General features: G+C 37.3%; 3 protein-coding genes across 10 annotated transcripts; 1 reads left to right on the forward strand and 2 right to left on the reverse strand.

The window, feature by feature from the left end:
* On the reverse strand, positions 163 to 5,420 carry LOC18774048. 7 transcript variants are annotated; one of them, XM_007204923.2, is made up of 10 exons: positions 5,064 to 5,420; positions 4,375 to 4,411; positions 3,884 to 4,203; positions 2,777 to 3,141; positions 2,064 to 2,313; positions 1,746 to 1,911; positions 1,543 to 1,645; positions 1,083 to 1,211; positions 776 to 991; positions 163 to 685 (listed from the first exon to the last, which is right to left on the reverse strand). In XM_007204923.2, exons 3-10 carry the CDS (start codon positions 4,113 to 4,115, stop codon positions 407 to 409), a joined length of 1,740 nt encoding a protein of 579 aa, XP_007204985.1. In that variant the 5' UTR covers positions 4,116 to 4,203; positions 4,375 to 4,411; positions 5,064 to 5,420; the 3' UTR covers positions 163 to 406. The 7 variants fall into 7 exon arrangements, with proteins under 7 accessions (XP_007204985.1, XP_020420773.1, XP_020420775.1 ...); XM_020565184.1 differs by having other exon boundaries at positions 2,777 to 3,153; XM_020565186.1 differs by having other exon boundaries at positions 4,954 to 5,420.
* LOC109949493 (protein JASON-like) lies at positions 6,776 to 9,342 on the forward strand. 2 transcript variants are annotated; one of them, XM_020565189.1, is made up of 5 exons: positions 6,776 to 7,074; positions 7,176 to 7,273; positions 7,435 to 8,488; positions 8,580 to 8,596; positions 8,682 to 9,342. In XM_020565189.1, exons 1-5 carry the CDS (start codon positions 6,988 to 6,990, stop codon positions 8,692 to 8,694), a joined length of 1,269 nt encoding a protein of 422 aa, XP_020420778.1. In that variant the 5' UTR covers positions 6,776 to 6,987; the 3' UTR covers positions 8,695 to 9,342. The 2 variants fall into 2 exon arrangements, with proteins under 2 accessions (XP_020420778.1, XP_020420777.1); XM_020565188.1 differs by lacking the exon at positions 8,580 to 8,596 and having other exon boundaries at positions 6,777 to 7,074.
* LOC18771986 (peroxisome biogenesis protein 12) lies at positions 9,075 to 12,628 on the reverse strand. Its single transcript, XM_007205250.2, has 10 exons — positions 12,285 to 12,628; positions 12,048 to 12,153; positions 11,783 to 11,931; positions 11,423 to 11,672; positions 10,881 to 10,990; positions 10,573 to 10,647; positions 10,226 to 10,312; positions 9,987 to 10,073; positions 9,722 to 9,859; positions 9,075 to 9,450 (listed from the first exon to the last, which is right to left on the reverse strand). Exons 1-10 carry the CDS (start codon positions 12,390 to 12,392, stop codon positions 9,379 to 9,381), a joined length of 1,182 nt encoding a protein of 393 aa, XP_007205312.1. The 5' UTR covers positions 12,393 to 12,628; the 3' UTR covers positions 9,075 to 9,378.

Raw genomic sequence — 15,536 nt, forward strand, 5'->3', positions numbered from 1 at the left:
CTTGGACTCCTGTGGTCCAAGAGATCGGGACTGTATATATATATACCTATATTATATATTTTTATTTTAGGTAATTTACAATAGTAAATTTGTAATTGAAAATCTCTTTTGTGAAGTGAACAATATAAAGTGTGGGAAGTTCTACTTCTACACATGCAAAAATGGAAGTCAACACATTTCTACTTGTATTATCCCACTCAACTCGAGCACACTCTCGTGCAAAAGTAACAAATCATAGACGTTCTATGTTAAAAGTCTTTCCTAATGGATCTTTGCTTATGTGGGCATGTACATAACTTACATGATTAAGAGGTAGATAATACATACTGATATACAGACAACAAAATTGTTGACCCTAATGATTTACATATCTATAATTCTCATTGCCTGTAGTTTAGATGGATCTCTACCAGAACCGGTCCTTGTTGACGCTCAAGTATCCGGCCATAACTTTCCCCCCGGTATTTCTCATTCCATCTATAAGGAAGCACCAAGTGGAACCCAATGCTCCAACAAAAAAGTCAGCTTCACTTGCCATCAAGAAATTGACAAGTGGATAATTTGTGCTAGTCTCCCTGCCGAGACTCGTTTCATAAGTTGCCATTGTCATGTTTCCGACTTGGCGGGTCACGTTCGTGTAGTAAAAGTCCCAGTGACGGTAACTTCTGGATTTGTCAATGACTTCCTGAAGATTGTTAATGGTTAGGTTTAAGCCTCATGAGCCATCACTTCTAAAATTATTTGGAAAGATGATGTTAATGCAACAAAACTAAACCTGCATTTCAGTGGAGAGCCAAACACTCTTGAGCTGTGGGAAGCGCTTTCTAATGCGGCCAGCAAGACCCATGTATTCTTCAAATTCAACTACCTTCATTTCACATGCTTTGTCTCCCATTCTTACATGCATGCTGAGTAGTGGCCTAGGCATCCAAGGCTTGTGACTAGACCAAACAAATTCTTCAATATCAGACCTTCGATCGACCATAGCATCCTGCAAGAAACGTCTAATTGTAAGGCATAATTGTTTGTTTACCTCTGTCCTGCAAGAAAAACAGGGCAGATGGGATACATGTCCAACAAACCTTAGGCCATTTCCCTTCAAAAGTTGTGACGACCATATTGGCAGCTTCCTTTCCAAATGCAGTATGACGAGCAACATTCAATAAGCCACATGTGTACTCAGTTTGAAATCTCATCAAGTATCGTACTGCCTGACATAAATGTAACAATATACAATCAAATATCGAAAATCAAAGTGATTATGTGTAACTGAATAAAGGATACTGTTGGTTCCTCATTTGAAAATATTAATGATGCAAGGAAAATGCTCCATGTGTCTGAGTGTACCAGAATATGGGATCCAACAATGTCCTCTTGAAAAAACGGGGGAAGAAAACTATAATGTACGTATGAAATTTGCATTTATTTCTACGTTTTCATGAAAAGGGTGGGCGTCTGGCAGACCTTTCTTTTCTTTCATGAATATATTGGATTTATAAAAGCAAATATATAATTCATTTATAGAAGACCTATACAGATTACCTGTGCCCTCCACCACCTCCGATCCATTTTGCGATGATAAGCAACTAAACTTCCATTGATGTCTGTGGTAGGTTGCAAATGACTCCAAGGATCACCCCATGTTCTGCATTAAATATTTGGCATAGTGACATGAAAAAAGTTATGTGCTGCCAAATACTGAGAAGTGAACTGAAAATGAAATTGTTCTAGATGAAAATTTTCACCTAGGTGTAGGTCCAGCCCATATTTGCTTTGAATTATAACTTTCTTTTGCCTTAATGGTGCCTTTTTTCCAGGCTTCTTCACTTCCCATAAGCTCAAATGCGCGATCTCGACATTCTTGGGATGTTTCAGGAAAGAAGTAGCAAGACCAACTGGAGCGGGATGAATCTACAAATAGAAAACAAGAGGTCTATGTTGATGTTTCAAACTTGTTCACTATGTGATGAGAGCAATAGAAAAACAAGAAAATAATATCTTTATATAAGAATTAAAACCATTTAAAACCACTGAAGTGAGATGTCATGAATCGTGATATTAACCTTTACAACCATCATGGTCGGCCCGATTATAGTAGTTGGTAACAAGGACCCTCTTTTCATTGATTGCAATAGCTAGAAGCCCACACATTCCAGCAATCTGGGCCCCAATTCCAAATCCAGGTAATCTTTCCCAGTCAGCTACAAGAAATTTTACACTAGGATCCCTGCAGTTCAAAGGATGTTGATGCATCCATATGTCTCGTTGCACTTTTCTGGTCAGGGGGTAATTTTCTTCATCAGACCCTGTAATCTGAAGGAACTTGCATATTAGTAGAACTGTGGAAGATTGTAGAACACAACATCTTATTTCACAGAGCAACATGAAAATTCAAAGTTATGCAGTGATTTATAATGTACAGACGTGTCAATATAGCACATTATGTGCTTAAATATGGAGCTCATCAACCATGTAAGATTAGAGGCAGATGGGTTGCGGTTCCCTTTGCATTCTTGCTAGCTATGCAGAATGGGGAATCCTGATAAAAACAAGAACTGATTGGTCTTGAAATTCAGGACCCAAGACTCTTAAGTTCTTTCATTGTTGGATTGTTGAATAAACACGTGTGTGTAGACACGAATGAACTCATGTGCAAAATGCATATGTACGAATCAGAAATATATGCATGATTTCATTTGACATATATGGCTCATTCTTCCAAATTGTTGTTCTACAGTAATAAATAGTTATTGGACTTCAAATCCTAGAAACATACCCAGGGAGCATAAGCACCTTCAGATGTAGCTTGATGCTCGTTAGTTGCAGCTGCTGGGTACTTGGCCAACAACCCTTTCCAACTTGTCCAGGGAGGATAAGTCTCATTCTCAGCACGCTTATCGAGGCGCTCATTTACTTGTGTTTTTAACTTGCAGTTTTCCAAATGAGGGGCATTTGGCACACGAGATGTGCTTACTCCAAGTCTCTGCAAGTCATCACTTTCTCCAGACTCTGATTCAGTCAGTAAAGCACTCCAAACTGAATACAACAATGAGACACTCTCATTATTGATCATTTCTTCACTTCTTAGTGAATCAACTATTCTCTCTGTTCTGATTATCGGTTTAAAACTGCAGTTTGTGCCTGCAACCATACCTTTAATTCAAAACCAGAAATTAATCTCTTTGATAGATTGCTTCAAAAAAATATATATATATTATTAAACTATTCGATGCATGCCAATGATTGAAAGCACTGTTCTTTGGTTCGTAACTCATTGGAAGCACTTTGTGGCTAAGGGCAAGCCGAACCCCGAGCGGGGATTAATCCCACACTTCGGGTGTAGGGACACTTCGTGGTATTTACTCAAAAAAAAAAAAAAAAAAAAGCACTGTTCTTATCTACAATGCAGGTGTGAATTGAATCTGGAAGTCACAGAGGTGCCATGAGTGTTTTGGAACTAATGTCAAGGGTCACCAAAAAAGAAAGAATCTAAAGGCATCAGATTTACACCTCGTCACGGGAGGGCTTATCTTCATAATCAAAGCAGAAATTCAACTAGCAAGTAAAGTCAAAGTCAAATATTGAAGTGAAGAAAATGTGTTGATGAAGAAGCCATTCTAACTTTAAGTGGCTTTGAATACACCTTTTAATTAAACCTCATTAAGAAGTTTCTGAACGACCAAACTCATTCATGTTGGCAAATTTTATTTCTCTGCCTTCTGTCCCTTGCATAATTATTTCATTCCCAACTTTCCTTTCCCTTGGATTTAAAGCAAGCAAGGCAAGTAGAGAAAAGAAAAAGCAGAAAAGACCCACGTCCATTAAAACAATGAACTTTAAAGAAGACAAGAATTGAAGATTTTATCAGGAAAAATTGACTCACTGATGATCTCTGAGCTTGAATTTTCAGCTGAAGCACCCTCGGAAATGGTCGAAAATGAAAATCCACCAAACTCAAAAGTACCAAATGAAGTAAGAGTAGCCAGAAACAGAGAAGTGAGACAAACTCCACACAGAAAACCAACCACACAAATTTGGCATGGAAATGAACTCCCCATTTGCAAAGCCTTCTGAGAAACAGCTCTCTCAAGCGACTTCTGATTTAATGGTTCCATTTTCACCTTTAAGGATCAATCAAAGAACCCAAGAGCTACTCTGAAGCTTTTTTCACCGGAATTTCATGGGACGCCAACCAACTCATCACTGCAATCACATGAAGCAACTTAACTTTTAATTATCTTATTTTCTTTTTTACTTTCTACTTTTGTGTATGAGATTTTCATAAGCAGAGAAACACGAGAACAGGGCTTATGCCAATCTACCAAATGAAGGAACAAAATCACAAAAATTGTCAATATCAACCATCCATTTCACCTTAAACTTTGGTGGCCCACCTTCATCTTCCTTCCAACTGCAAAAATAAATGAAATTTCCTATCAGAAAAGAAATGCAGAACTCGAGCCAGAATATTGCACTAGTGATGGAAAATAAAATATTACTATCATCACTGCAGTAATAATGAAAAATCAGCAAATTCAGTAAGATAGACATTCGAAAACCTTTTTTTTTAAAAAAAAAAAAATCAAATTTAATTTTGCTGGTTAATATAAGATTAGTAAAGACACCATTAAATGAAGATAGAAATTGCAGAAGCACAGGGACCAATTTTACATTTTAAAGTAAAAAATAGAGAAATAATAGAGAGAGAAAGTATTAGAATACCATGAATCGCAGAATATCTTCTTGTATCAAGTAAAAGGTATAGTTCACTTGGATGTCAAAGAGAAACGGAAGCAACAGATAGGTAACAAAACCAAAACGCATAAAGAGAGCCCATGCAGAGAGACACACGCCACAAAAGAAGCAGCAAACAGTTTAGAGAGAGATGAGCATGGCCAAAAGCAACACCAAAACAGAAAATTTGGAAAGAGTTTTATCTTCAATTATGTGTACCTTTGAGTAATTGAGAAAAAAGAACAAAATTGAAATGGGTCTCTCAGCAAAACCAAGAAAATACAATACAGTACTTTGAGAGAGAGAGAGAGAGAGAGAGAGTTTGTGACTTTGTTTGTGGGTGTGAATTTGTTGAGTTTCTCAAGAAGGAAACAGACATCTCATCCTCCGAACAACCGCGGCCATCCACTCGACGTTGTTAAGATTTTTATGCAGTTTATGCGAAGAGACTCTGTCAGTATCTAAGATAGAGTGATGCACAGTGGACACATGGCACAAACCCAACTGAAAGAAAAAGATGGTGTTTTTATGGTGCAGGTAGAACAAGACCTTTAATTTCTAGCTCATTACCAAATACTAACTGCCTCCCAAAAACTACGTTTCATGATGAACCTCTCTCATTATTATGAGTTGTATTTGGATGATAAAGTTTTGAGTGCAAATTAGGAAAAGCTCTTAGCTTGTAAAAGACACGAATCCCCTTTGATTAATTGATTCCATCATTTAGTATGTTCTAGACTTGACACTTACACTTGCTCCTTCCCCACTTTCTTTTGGTCCTATGAGAGCTTAACATTTATTGGGTATTTGGCCCAAAAAAATAATAATAATAATAATAATTAGTTGGTGCTCTGTATTCTTGATTTCCTTTGATTAAATTATAATTATGTAGTTGTTGGCAAGCATTCTATTACCGTCCCTTGCTAATCATGCATATCTAACATTGGAGAACTTATTTATTTTAATGAATTGATGAAGACTCAAAAATGAAGTCGTCGAGGGGTAGTATAGTAATTGCATGTGCGAATAGTTTATACTTGTACATCCAATTTGAAAAGTCCAAGTTGACATGATGAGATGCTAATCTTGACACAAGGCCAGCCACTTGGTAAATTTCTTTTTATCCACCGACACGTACAGCAAAAAGATCCCAAAACTAGCGTTGGACCACTTATTGTTGATAATAATATTATTATTAGAGGAGCTGAAAAAATTCGTACTTGTAAAACAATTAATGAATATATCCAGTTGCGAGATATATGAAAACTCCATTTTCACAAGACTAAGACTTCGTCCGGGCTGCTCGCCTCTCACTTGGGATTTATTATGTATCGTTTCTCTTGTGCGTGTTTTTTAATATTTGTTTTAATTATCAAATGAACAATTTTATTTCATGATCAAGGAGTCAAGAACAATACGTATCGTTGTACGCTAGATTAAGAAAATACTAATGATACAAGGGTTCTTTTTTTATTCAACCAATGATATAAGAATTAATCAAATTAATTAGTGCGAAAGGATTTCTCATATTGCACCTGAGTTCGAATTCTCTTTTTTATAATTTAAATTAATTTAAAATATATTATCACTTGTATGAAAAATAAATAATAAAAAGTTACCTTTTACCAACCAGAGAAAATAGAGCACTTATCTGTTGGCACTCGACGACATTGCGTTCCATGACAATAAACATTTTTGGAGGACCTACTTGTGGATCCCACCGGCTTATTTGGTTTTCGAAAAATAACATATTCTTCGCGAGTTACGAAATGGCTCTGTCTCCTCTCCTTTCGTTGTCAGTTTGTCACACTGATACATATGTTATTCGGTCCCACGAAAATAATTGTGCAATTTAAAAAGCAAGGACTAATTTAATTGGCATTCGTGTTCCACTAACTTTCAGAACAAGCCGCCAATTAGGCTCCACAGGCCCAACACAACTGCCTCAACTTGGGCTGGATGAAAATGATACCCCCTCTCTTCTCAGCCCACCCGAACTAACTTCTCTTAAATGAAGCCGAAGAAAACTAAACGGTCATATTTTCAAGCTCCAGATTCTTCAATCAGACTCTCTTGTGACCGTTGCGTCCTCAGTCTTCTTCTCTCTCTCTCTCTCTCTAAAGTCTAAACCATGAAGACCGCTTTCTAAACCACTCTCTCTCTCTCTCTCTCTCTCTCTCTCTCTCTCTCTCTCTCTCTCTCTCTTGACAGCAAAAGGCATCCGAAAGAAGTCAGCTGTAAAAGCAGCTAATCATGGGGTGCTTTCCAAAATGTTTCACTAGTTGTAAGCGCCGAAAGCTCAAAAAATCAGTCACCGTGACTCCATTTAAACACCAACAAGTAAGCAAAGCAAGCCCTCCATAATCACATTTTACTAATTGTAGTGTAGACTCTGCTATTCCCAATTTGGATTTTACTTATCTGAGATTAATTTGTTGCAGAGCTTTGAAGGTACTGAAAAAGTTGTTCAAATTCAACATGCTGAACCCACTAAGCTAGAAGACGTTTTGGAAGCCATTAAACTCACCAAAGAATCAAAGTAAGCTTTATCCGTTATTATAGCTTCGATCTTGATTCTGTTTCTTTTTTGGGAGCATCTGGTTCATTGGGTTTATGCCTTTGTGGGTTTTTTATTATACATTTTTTTTAAAAGTTGACATATGTGGGGATTTATTTATGGTCATTAATAAATGTATACAGAGAGGAGGAGAATGAAGAACAATCAAAGAATGATGCCAAAAAGAAAGTTACGTTTGATTTGAATACCAAGGTCCATCATGAAGAATCATCTACCACTACCAAGGAAGTCACCAATAGCTTGGTGGAAAGCTCCGATGAGAAACAGGAAATACAAAAAGAGCTGGGACCGATTCTGGGTTCCATTATATCAAGCGTAGCACCATCTCATCCGTTAAACAAAAGATACGAAAATTGCGAAAACAATGAGGATGAATATGAAGATGTGGTGGACTTAGATGGAAGTGATTTGGATGCAGCTGATGATTATGAACAAGGACATGTCGATGATGAGTTTGATAGTAAGCAGCAAATCTCAATTCAAGAAGAGTCTTCCGAATCATTGTTTTCGCTATCGATAGATTCCAGGAAACAAGTTTATGATGCTGAAATAGATGAGAAGGAGGTCAACAGTCCAATGCCAAAGCTCAGTGCCTCTAACCAGGAAGTTAATCTAATAGGATCAAACCAAAATGCTAGGGATCAATCAGTGCTGAAGCCCATTGAAAATCTTACTCAATGGAAGGAGGTCAAACAGAAAGCAACTTCCACAGCTTCAAAGCACCAAGAGAAGGAGAACATAAATACAGAGCAAGATTGCTATGTACCCTTTAGCCCAGAGCCTACTTTAAAGCTGTCAAAACACTGCCCCAGGCCAAAGTCCGATGACCAGGGAACTGGGGTTGACACTAGCCTTTCAAGCTGGTTGGTTGAATCTGAGACCACGCCCAAGTCCAATGCCAGTAACAATTCTGTGGGGAACAACTCACTCTGTGAGAGAGTGATAAACTCACCCGGAAGCCGCGAAGATAGGCCAATTTTAGGAGCTTGGACAACTGAAGAGATAAAACAGTTGTCTGCTTTTTCTACCCCGAGACGGTCGCGAAGCCCAAGTCCGGACCAGATACCGATCATAGGCACTGTTGGGAGCTACTGGTGTCATACTGGTCAGACCATGGATTCGGACTCAAGCTCTTCTTGCAGCGGAATGCCAAGAACAGCAGGGAGAAACAGAGAGGTAAGAGTAAAGTTTTTCTTTTCTTTTTGAAAAAAATGCTATGTAATTACTTGAATTGTGGGTTAAACGTTGTTTGATTGGCCAAGAACAGCAGGGAGAAACAGAGAGGTAAGAGTAAAGTTTTTCTTTTCTTTTTGAAAAAAATGCTATGTAATTACTTGAATTGTGGGTTAAACGTTGTTTGATTGTGCAGGATCCGAAAGTGAAATGGAAGTCTACTGCATTTGAGGCAAAATTGGAGAGAGCTTTAGACATGGGTCTACTTGAAGCTTAGCTACAAATTATAGCAATGGTGTCTGAGATGGGATATTCAGTATTTGTGATATTCATGTAATTTTGAATTCCAGGGGTCTAAATTTTAATCCGGTTGTCTGCTAGATATTTATGTAATATTGTTATTTTTCTAATTGTTTTTTCATAAGGAAATTATCTTACATTCAATATTTAACTAATTAAGAAATGAAAATTTCAACTAATAAATAAACTAACAGAGACGAACTCGTCAGGGAAATACAAAAATTGAACATGCGTAAAATGGTCGAATCAATTGAAGGTGCAATTTGTACGTCAGTATAAGATCGACCTGTGACAACTCATGAAAAATATGTAATGACTAAAACAAAGAAATTTTCTTACATGGGAAGGCAAAAGCTAAAAATCTCTGTAATACGGTACTAGAACAAAATACTCAATACATCATTCTTCCATTTTCCCCCCAAGACTACAGTTTACCCAAGAGACGATACAACATTTATTTGTTTTGACAGTAATCACTCCCCTATCTTTGCCTTATATTTGAATCAGTTACAAGATCCTCTGAAAGGGAAATGTGCTATTTCTCCTTTGATTTTTTTTTTAAAAAAAACAGACAAGGACCCAAACTGGGTTTTCTACACATCGTGAAAGAGCCTCCTTATCTGGTCGACGGTGGTTGGCATCAATGTGATTGGACATCGCTTATACTGTGTCAATAACGACCCATAAGAAGACATTCAGTTACACGCTATGGAAAAACAACATAACTTGATGCATGGACAACACAACCACTGATTTTCTTTGCCTGCTTGGAATATGCAGACATAGTGATGTACTTGACAGTATGCAATATCAGTTTATATACTTCACTCCGAAGGGCAGCCTTTGTCAGACTTTCCCAAGGAATGTGAAAGTGTGTTTATCCACACAAAACATTGACTATTGAAAATTAAAATTAACGGCTTCTGAAGGCCTCACCTGAGAAACATACTTGAAAATGCAGGCATAGCAAAAGACAAACCCAGAAACTGTAATTACAGATGGATTCGCACGCCTCTGTGAACAGAGAGGACAAAGAGTTCTATCGGGTGGCAGTGGAATCCCCTCTTTGGCAACCTGTTTACAGTAATGGATTAGACTTGATTACTTGAGCAACATACCAACTCTTTGATTGATTGGAAGTGCTATTAAATTCTAAAGAAAATGATAAATTAAAGCCAAGATGGATTGGAAAACACTTCACCTGGGGAGGTGGAGGTGGAGGAGGTGGAGGGTATATGGTTGGAGCTGACATTCTCTCTTCAGCAGATTGGTACCACCATTCCATCATCTATGAGTTTAATTCAAATCAATGAAAGTTACAATGAGAATCATGTGATAAAAAATGACTATGAAAACTTGCCACCAGTCAAATTAAAGATTATTATGCTTGTTCCATAATTACAAAGGTCTTAATATCACATATGGGTAAGCCATGCTTACTTTAAAAAAGAATACTGCTGCAATTAACCCAGTCTGTGCATAATCGAGCACTGTGTATGTACCACTGAGCAATGCTCCTTGTAATGCCTGTATGGTGATTCATGTCAGATAGCAAGAAATGAACAACCAAGGTCAATCCAAACATACAGAAGTGCTTCCTCATAATCTTTACATAATTTGTACTTTTTCTCGTGGAATATTACTAATCAAACACAATAATAATAGCAGACTACTTGCATATGTAAGGTCAACTACTATCATACCATGTTTCAAATCAATATGACTAAGAATCAAACTAAAAAGACTTGATTAAAACAATTAACCAAACTAACCAAATGTAGTTATACCTTCAACCATGGAGGACCACGAAGTCTCTCACGTTCACGGCTTCTTGTTTTTGAAATTCTAGAAGATGTATCCATCTACCTTGACACCAAAAAATTGTTTTTCAACTATTGAATCATATACACAGAAACAAGAAGTCATCACCAAGCCACGCCAACTATCATTTTTCTTTTTCTTCTTTTCAATCTCATAAATGTGACAAAATTCAACGGATAAAAGTATATCGTACCAAAAATCCCTGACTAAATGCACTGAAAAATATAAAAGGATAAATAGATGAGAACCAAAACAAATTTTTGCCACACAATACCAGCTCTTGCCCTGTAGCTCGACAGACATGAATCCCAAGAGCATGTAATCCTAAGGAATAAAATCCAGTTGCATCCAACAAGTATAACATCTGATAAGCAAATGAAAATCCTGCATCACCAGTTCTAGGTTAGAATGTATTATCTAACCAGACGTTCATATGGTAAAATACAGATAAAGGACCTAGAGTACTCCTAAGAAGAGATCAACAGATAGATTCACTGTGAAGATGTAACATCGTACATTGAAAACATAACAACATTAAGGGGACTTTAGATATATAATCTTTTAATTGGCTAAGTTTAAAGAGCTTCATGTCAACATTATCTATTGTAAAGAAAAAGAACGCAAGTACTAGTCTTTTGAAAGTAAAACTTCTATAATTACACAAATTAAGTAACTTCCCTCAGTTTCTACTGCTGGTTTATGCATAACATGCATATCCTCACAAATATGTTCGAGCAAAAAATTAAAAACAAAATCCAAATTGAAAGATGAAAGTCATTCTTCGCATATAAAGGTCAGCAAGAAAGATGCACAAACCTTCAGTACTAGCATGTAGCAAAGGATAGCAAGCACCTATAAATTTCTGGATCTTTCTAGTCAAACGCGTTCTAACTGATGATTCCATATCCAAATTTCCTCTTGGAATAACAGAATCCTCCCCTCTATCAAATATATCAGCATCATCAAATCTTTCATCAACGTGTCCCCATAAGCTTGCTTGAAGTCTGGCTTCCCTTTCTTTATTATAGATTGAATGCAATTTCGACTTAAAGTAAGGCAATACAACCTAGTACATATTCGTTCACAAGTCAGTCCTCTTCATATAGCTAGACTTATAAGACAAAAGAAATCTACATAGCCCTATCTTGCAAAAACACAATAAGCAGGAGACCGTACCAAAAATACAACTGACAGAACTCTTTGGCGCTTTTCTAACCCAGAATGCTGAATTCCATCACCTGGGTTCAGGCGAGGATCATCCTTCATGGCTTTTATCTTCACAGCCCGCCTTCTTAATCCATATAGAGACTCAGAGAAGGAAGCATCTGAAGAGAATAGGACCCAGAAGACAAAATTATCGTAGATGGTAACATTCATTGATCAGTCAGATGCAGAATAAAGTAAATTCGTAACTGCTGGAGCAAAATATGAATCAGAAAACCTGTAGTTCTCAAGCTATGAGTTTCGAGAACTAGCATGAGCAACGAAAAGAATTCGTCTTCATAGTCTAACACCCTATGGAGGAAGGGTCTTCGTAAAGCTAATACCTGTTGAAATTAACATTTAGAGATAAGATCATTCTCAGCCTACCAAACCCCAGAAACAAAGAGAGTTGTAAACAATCAAATTTTTACAAAAGAGAAAAAAGAAGAAGAGAGTAGATAGAGGTAGAGCTTACGCCGATGGAATAGGTGAGAGCGGCGCGAAGACTGGCAGGGAGCTGCTGAGCCGCCGCCATCTCGAAGAAGGTGGGACGAGTCCCTTGGCCTCCCACTTGAAACAACATCTTATTTGCTCTCTCTCTCTCTCTCTCTCTCTCTCTGTGTTCCTGTTTCTTGAGCTTAATAAATTAGTTTTGGGTGCAGCAGAGTAAGGACCTACCAAGTAAAAACAAGGTTGAGAACTTGCGATGCGATGCGAAATTTGACAGTTTGTGTTGGAAGGAACACAACACCGCCACATCCAAATTCCAATTACAAAAGCATATTGCCCAGCCTATTTGTTTTCAGAGCAAAAATAAAAAATAATTGGTTTTCAGAGCAAAAATAAAAAATAAAAAATCATTTGGTCTTTCTCTTTTCATCCTTAATTTGTTTTCGTTTTTGTTTTTTTTTCAAGAAACACCACATAAATTATTAGGACTATGTGCATTTGTCATCCAATTAAAAATAATTAAAAAAAATTTCATGAACCTCAAGAACCATTTATTTAAGATAAAAAGCCTTAAATAAATAAAGCGTTTATTTATGGGTGTGGGGTAAAGGAAATATAATCAATTCTTTAATTCTTGAGTCGATGACTATGGCCATATTATTGAATTTCAGAGAAAACGAAACAGGACTGTTAAACCATCCATTAACAATGAATGTGAATGCAAGTGCTTTACAAGGAATGTGTTCTAGACATTTTGGCTGGAGTTTTATGTATACATACTGTTCACAATTGGGCTGCATGATAGATGGGGTATACCTATACATACTGGGCTGTTCTCATGTAGGCCTACACGATTATTGATTCTCGTTTTTGAGAAAGAAAAAGAGGTCCTTCACTTTTGAACAAAAAGGAAATGAAAAAAAAAAACATGACACTAATTATTGAACTGTTCAAATTCAAAACCCAAGTACCCGCCAATACTAACATGATTTATATGCTAAAGTCCAAAGTAAACAAAAACTAACCCATAATTAAGCGATTGCTAATATTAATTAGTGCTAATTAAAACGAGACTATAACTCCAACAAGAACAAGGTCCTCCAAAATGGTTGAGATTCTTTATAAATGCAAATCCTCAAGATCCTTATTAACTTTCAGATTCCTTAAAATGGCATTGACACGAGGGGAATGATCCACGTTATGAACAATGAAATTTACTACGGTCTTCTTGATAAATTTTAGTCCGCACTGTGAACCTGATTTACCGAAATAACGAAGAATTAACTACCGTTTGTACCTGATTTACCGGAATACGTATTGATAAGAGATGAACAAGCTGCTTGGCCTTGACAATTATATCCGGGTCAGTAGTCTTGGTTGTTTTGATTGTTATGTAACCAAAAACCTGACCATGCATGATTCAAAATAAAACAAGTTAATTAGTATCTGCATCCAATCATACATAATTTGAATCAACCATCGATTGATCAAGAGTAGATATTTCAAAAACAACATTAATTTATTATGACATACCACATCCAATCTGCATATGATACCATACTCTTTTAAAGCAGATTTCACATTCGGCCAAGCTTCTTGCAAAAATATTGCTGCACGAAACAATGCAACGGCTCATATTGATAAAGTATTTGTTCTTTTATATAACTAAACCATTAATAGTAATGATTTAAAAACATATGGGATAAGTTGTGTCGAAATCCTTTTATTTCTAGAGGTCTCAGACATGGTTGTTTTCACCCATCAGCCATCACCCACCCACCCCAACGATAAAATAAAGGGAGTATCTTCAGGGGTAACATGGCATTTAGGGAAGTGCCTAGAGAAAGCGATGCCTTGAGGCTTTCCATCTTCGTTTAGCAGAGGCTCAAACCTCCTATTATACAACATTTTGGATATGTCTGCATCGCGGCTCCAACGGACTAGCTGCAAATCTATTTCTGCACAAAACAATGCAAAGGATCATCTCATATTCTCATTGGTTGGTGCATGCACAAGTATTTGTTCTTTTGAATAGTCCTTATTAAAAATCTAAGAATGGTGAAACTTTGAGAGACACAGAGAGAGAGAGAGGGCATGTACCGAAGCCTTGAGGGCAGCGACTGAGGAAAGAGGTGATTTCAGGATTCTCATCTTCGTACAGTGAAGGGCCAAACATCTTCTTCAAAATTTGGACGATTTCTGGATTCTCATACCACTGCATTTCCTGTAACGAGGACGTGTCTGTCGTTTTTGCAGTGGAGGGCGAAATTAACCTCTTCTTCACCATCTGGAGGACTTCTGGATCCTCGTACCACTCCACAGAAAACTCATAGTAGCCTTCTTTGTTGGTCTCCATGTCCATGGTCGCTCGCGCTGTCGGCCAAGAGAAGAAGAGATTTAGGGTGGATTTAAGGGAGATGGCGGGAATATTTTGGGGTGGATTTATATAATTCGGGGATGAGCCGTGGTGACTCGGGCCGGGATCAGACGGGGCTGTTTTGGGCCTAGACGGGCGAGTTGAGACATCCAATTTCTTTTATAAATTTGTTTTTGAAAGAAACCTCAGCAAGGAGGCATAGTGAAAAGAGACTTCAGGCAGTGTCACGAGAAAGCTCTTAATATCCTCATATATGTTGCCAAGACTAGAATGGTACATTCCCGGATTGTTCACCGCTGCCGCCACCACCACCACCAAGGAGTCCCCTTCAAACATAGGGCGCGCCAAGCCCTCAGCATGCTCAGCCGATGATACTATTACTGCAAACTTCGCCATAGCGCCAAAGGCACCATCATCCTGTCGCGCAACTATCACAAGGTGAATAGTTTAACTTGCAAACACACTAAGAGCAAAATCTTAGTTAAAACTTCTTCCATATTTTTTATCTTGATTCTGCCATATTTCTTCCCAACCAACACTACCCCCAAAGTTCTTCTATCTCACGCTGATTTAGATTTCTCTCTTGTAAACAAAAACGAGAGAGATTCCCCGACTTCACACAAAAATTACAAAATCATAACGAACAAATTCAACAATTTCTTTTTCTTCTCCCTTGGGATGTTTTTTTACCATTCATCAATTAGAATATAGATAAATTCATATTATCAATGGTGCCGAAGAGAAATCTAGTATGTGCTTCAAAAAGATAATGGAAGATTAATATCTCCTAATAATACTTACTGTACATATACATGCATGATACTGATTGTCATATTTGGGAAGAAAAAATAATCACACTTTTGAACAATTTCATCTAATAATTAATAACAAGCATATCAT

Source organism: Prunus persica, chromosome G6 (assembly GCF_000346465.2).
Source record: "Prunus persica cultivar Lovell chromosome G6, Prunus_persica_NCBIv2, whole genome shotgun sequence".
NCBI lineage: Eukaryota > Viridiplantae > Streptophyta > Magnoliopsida > Rosales > Rosaceae > Prunus > Prunus persica.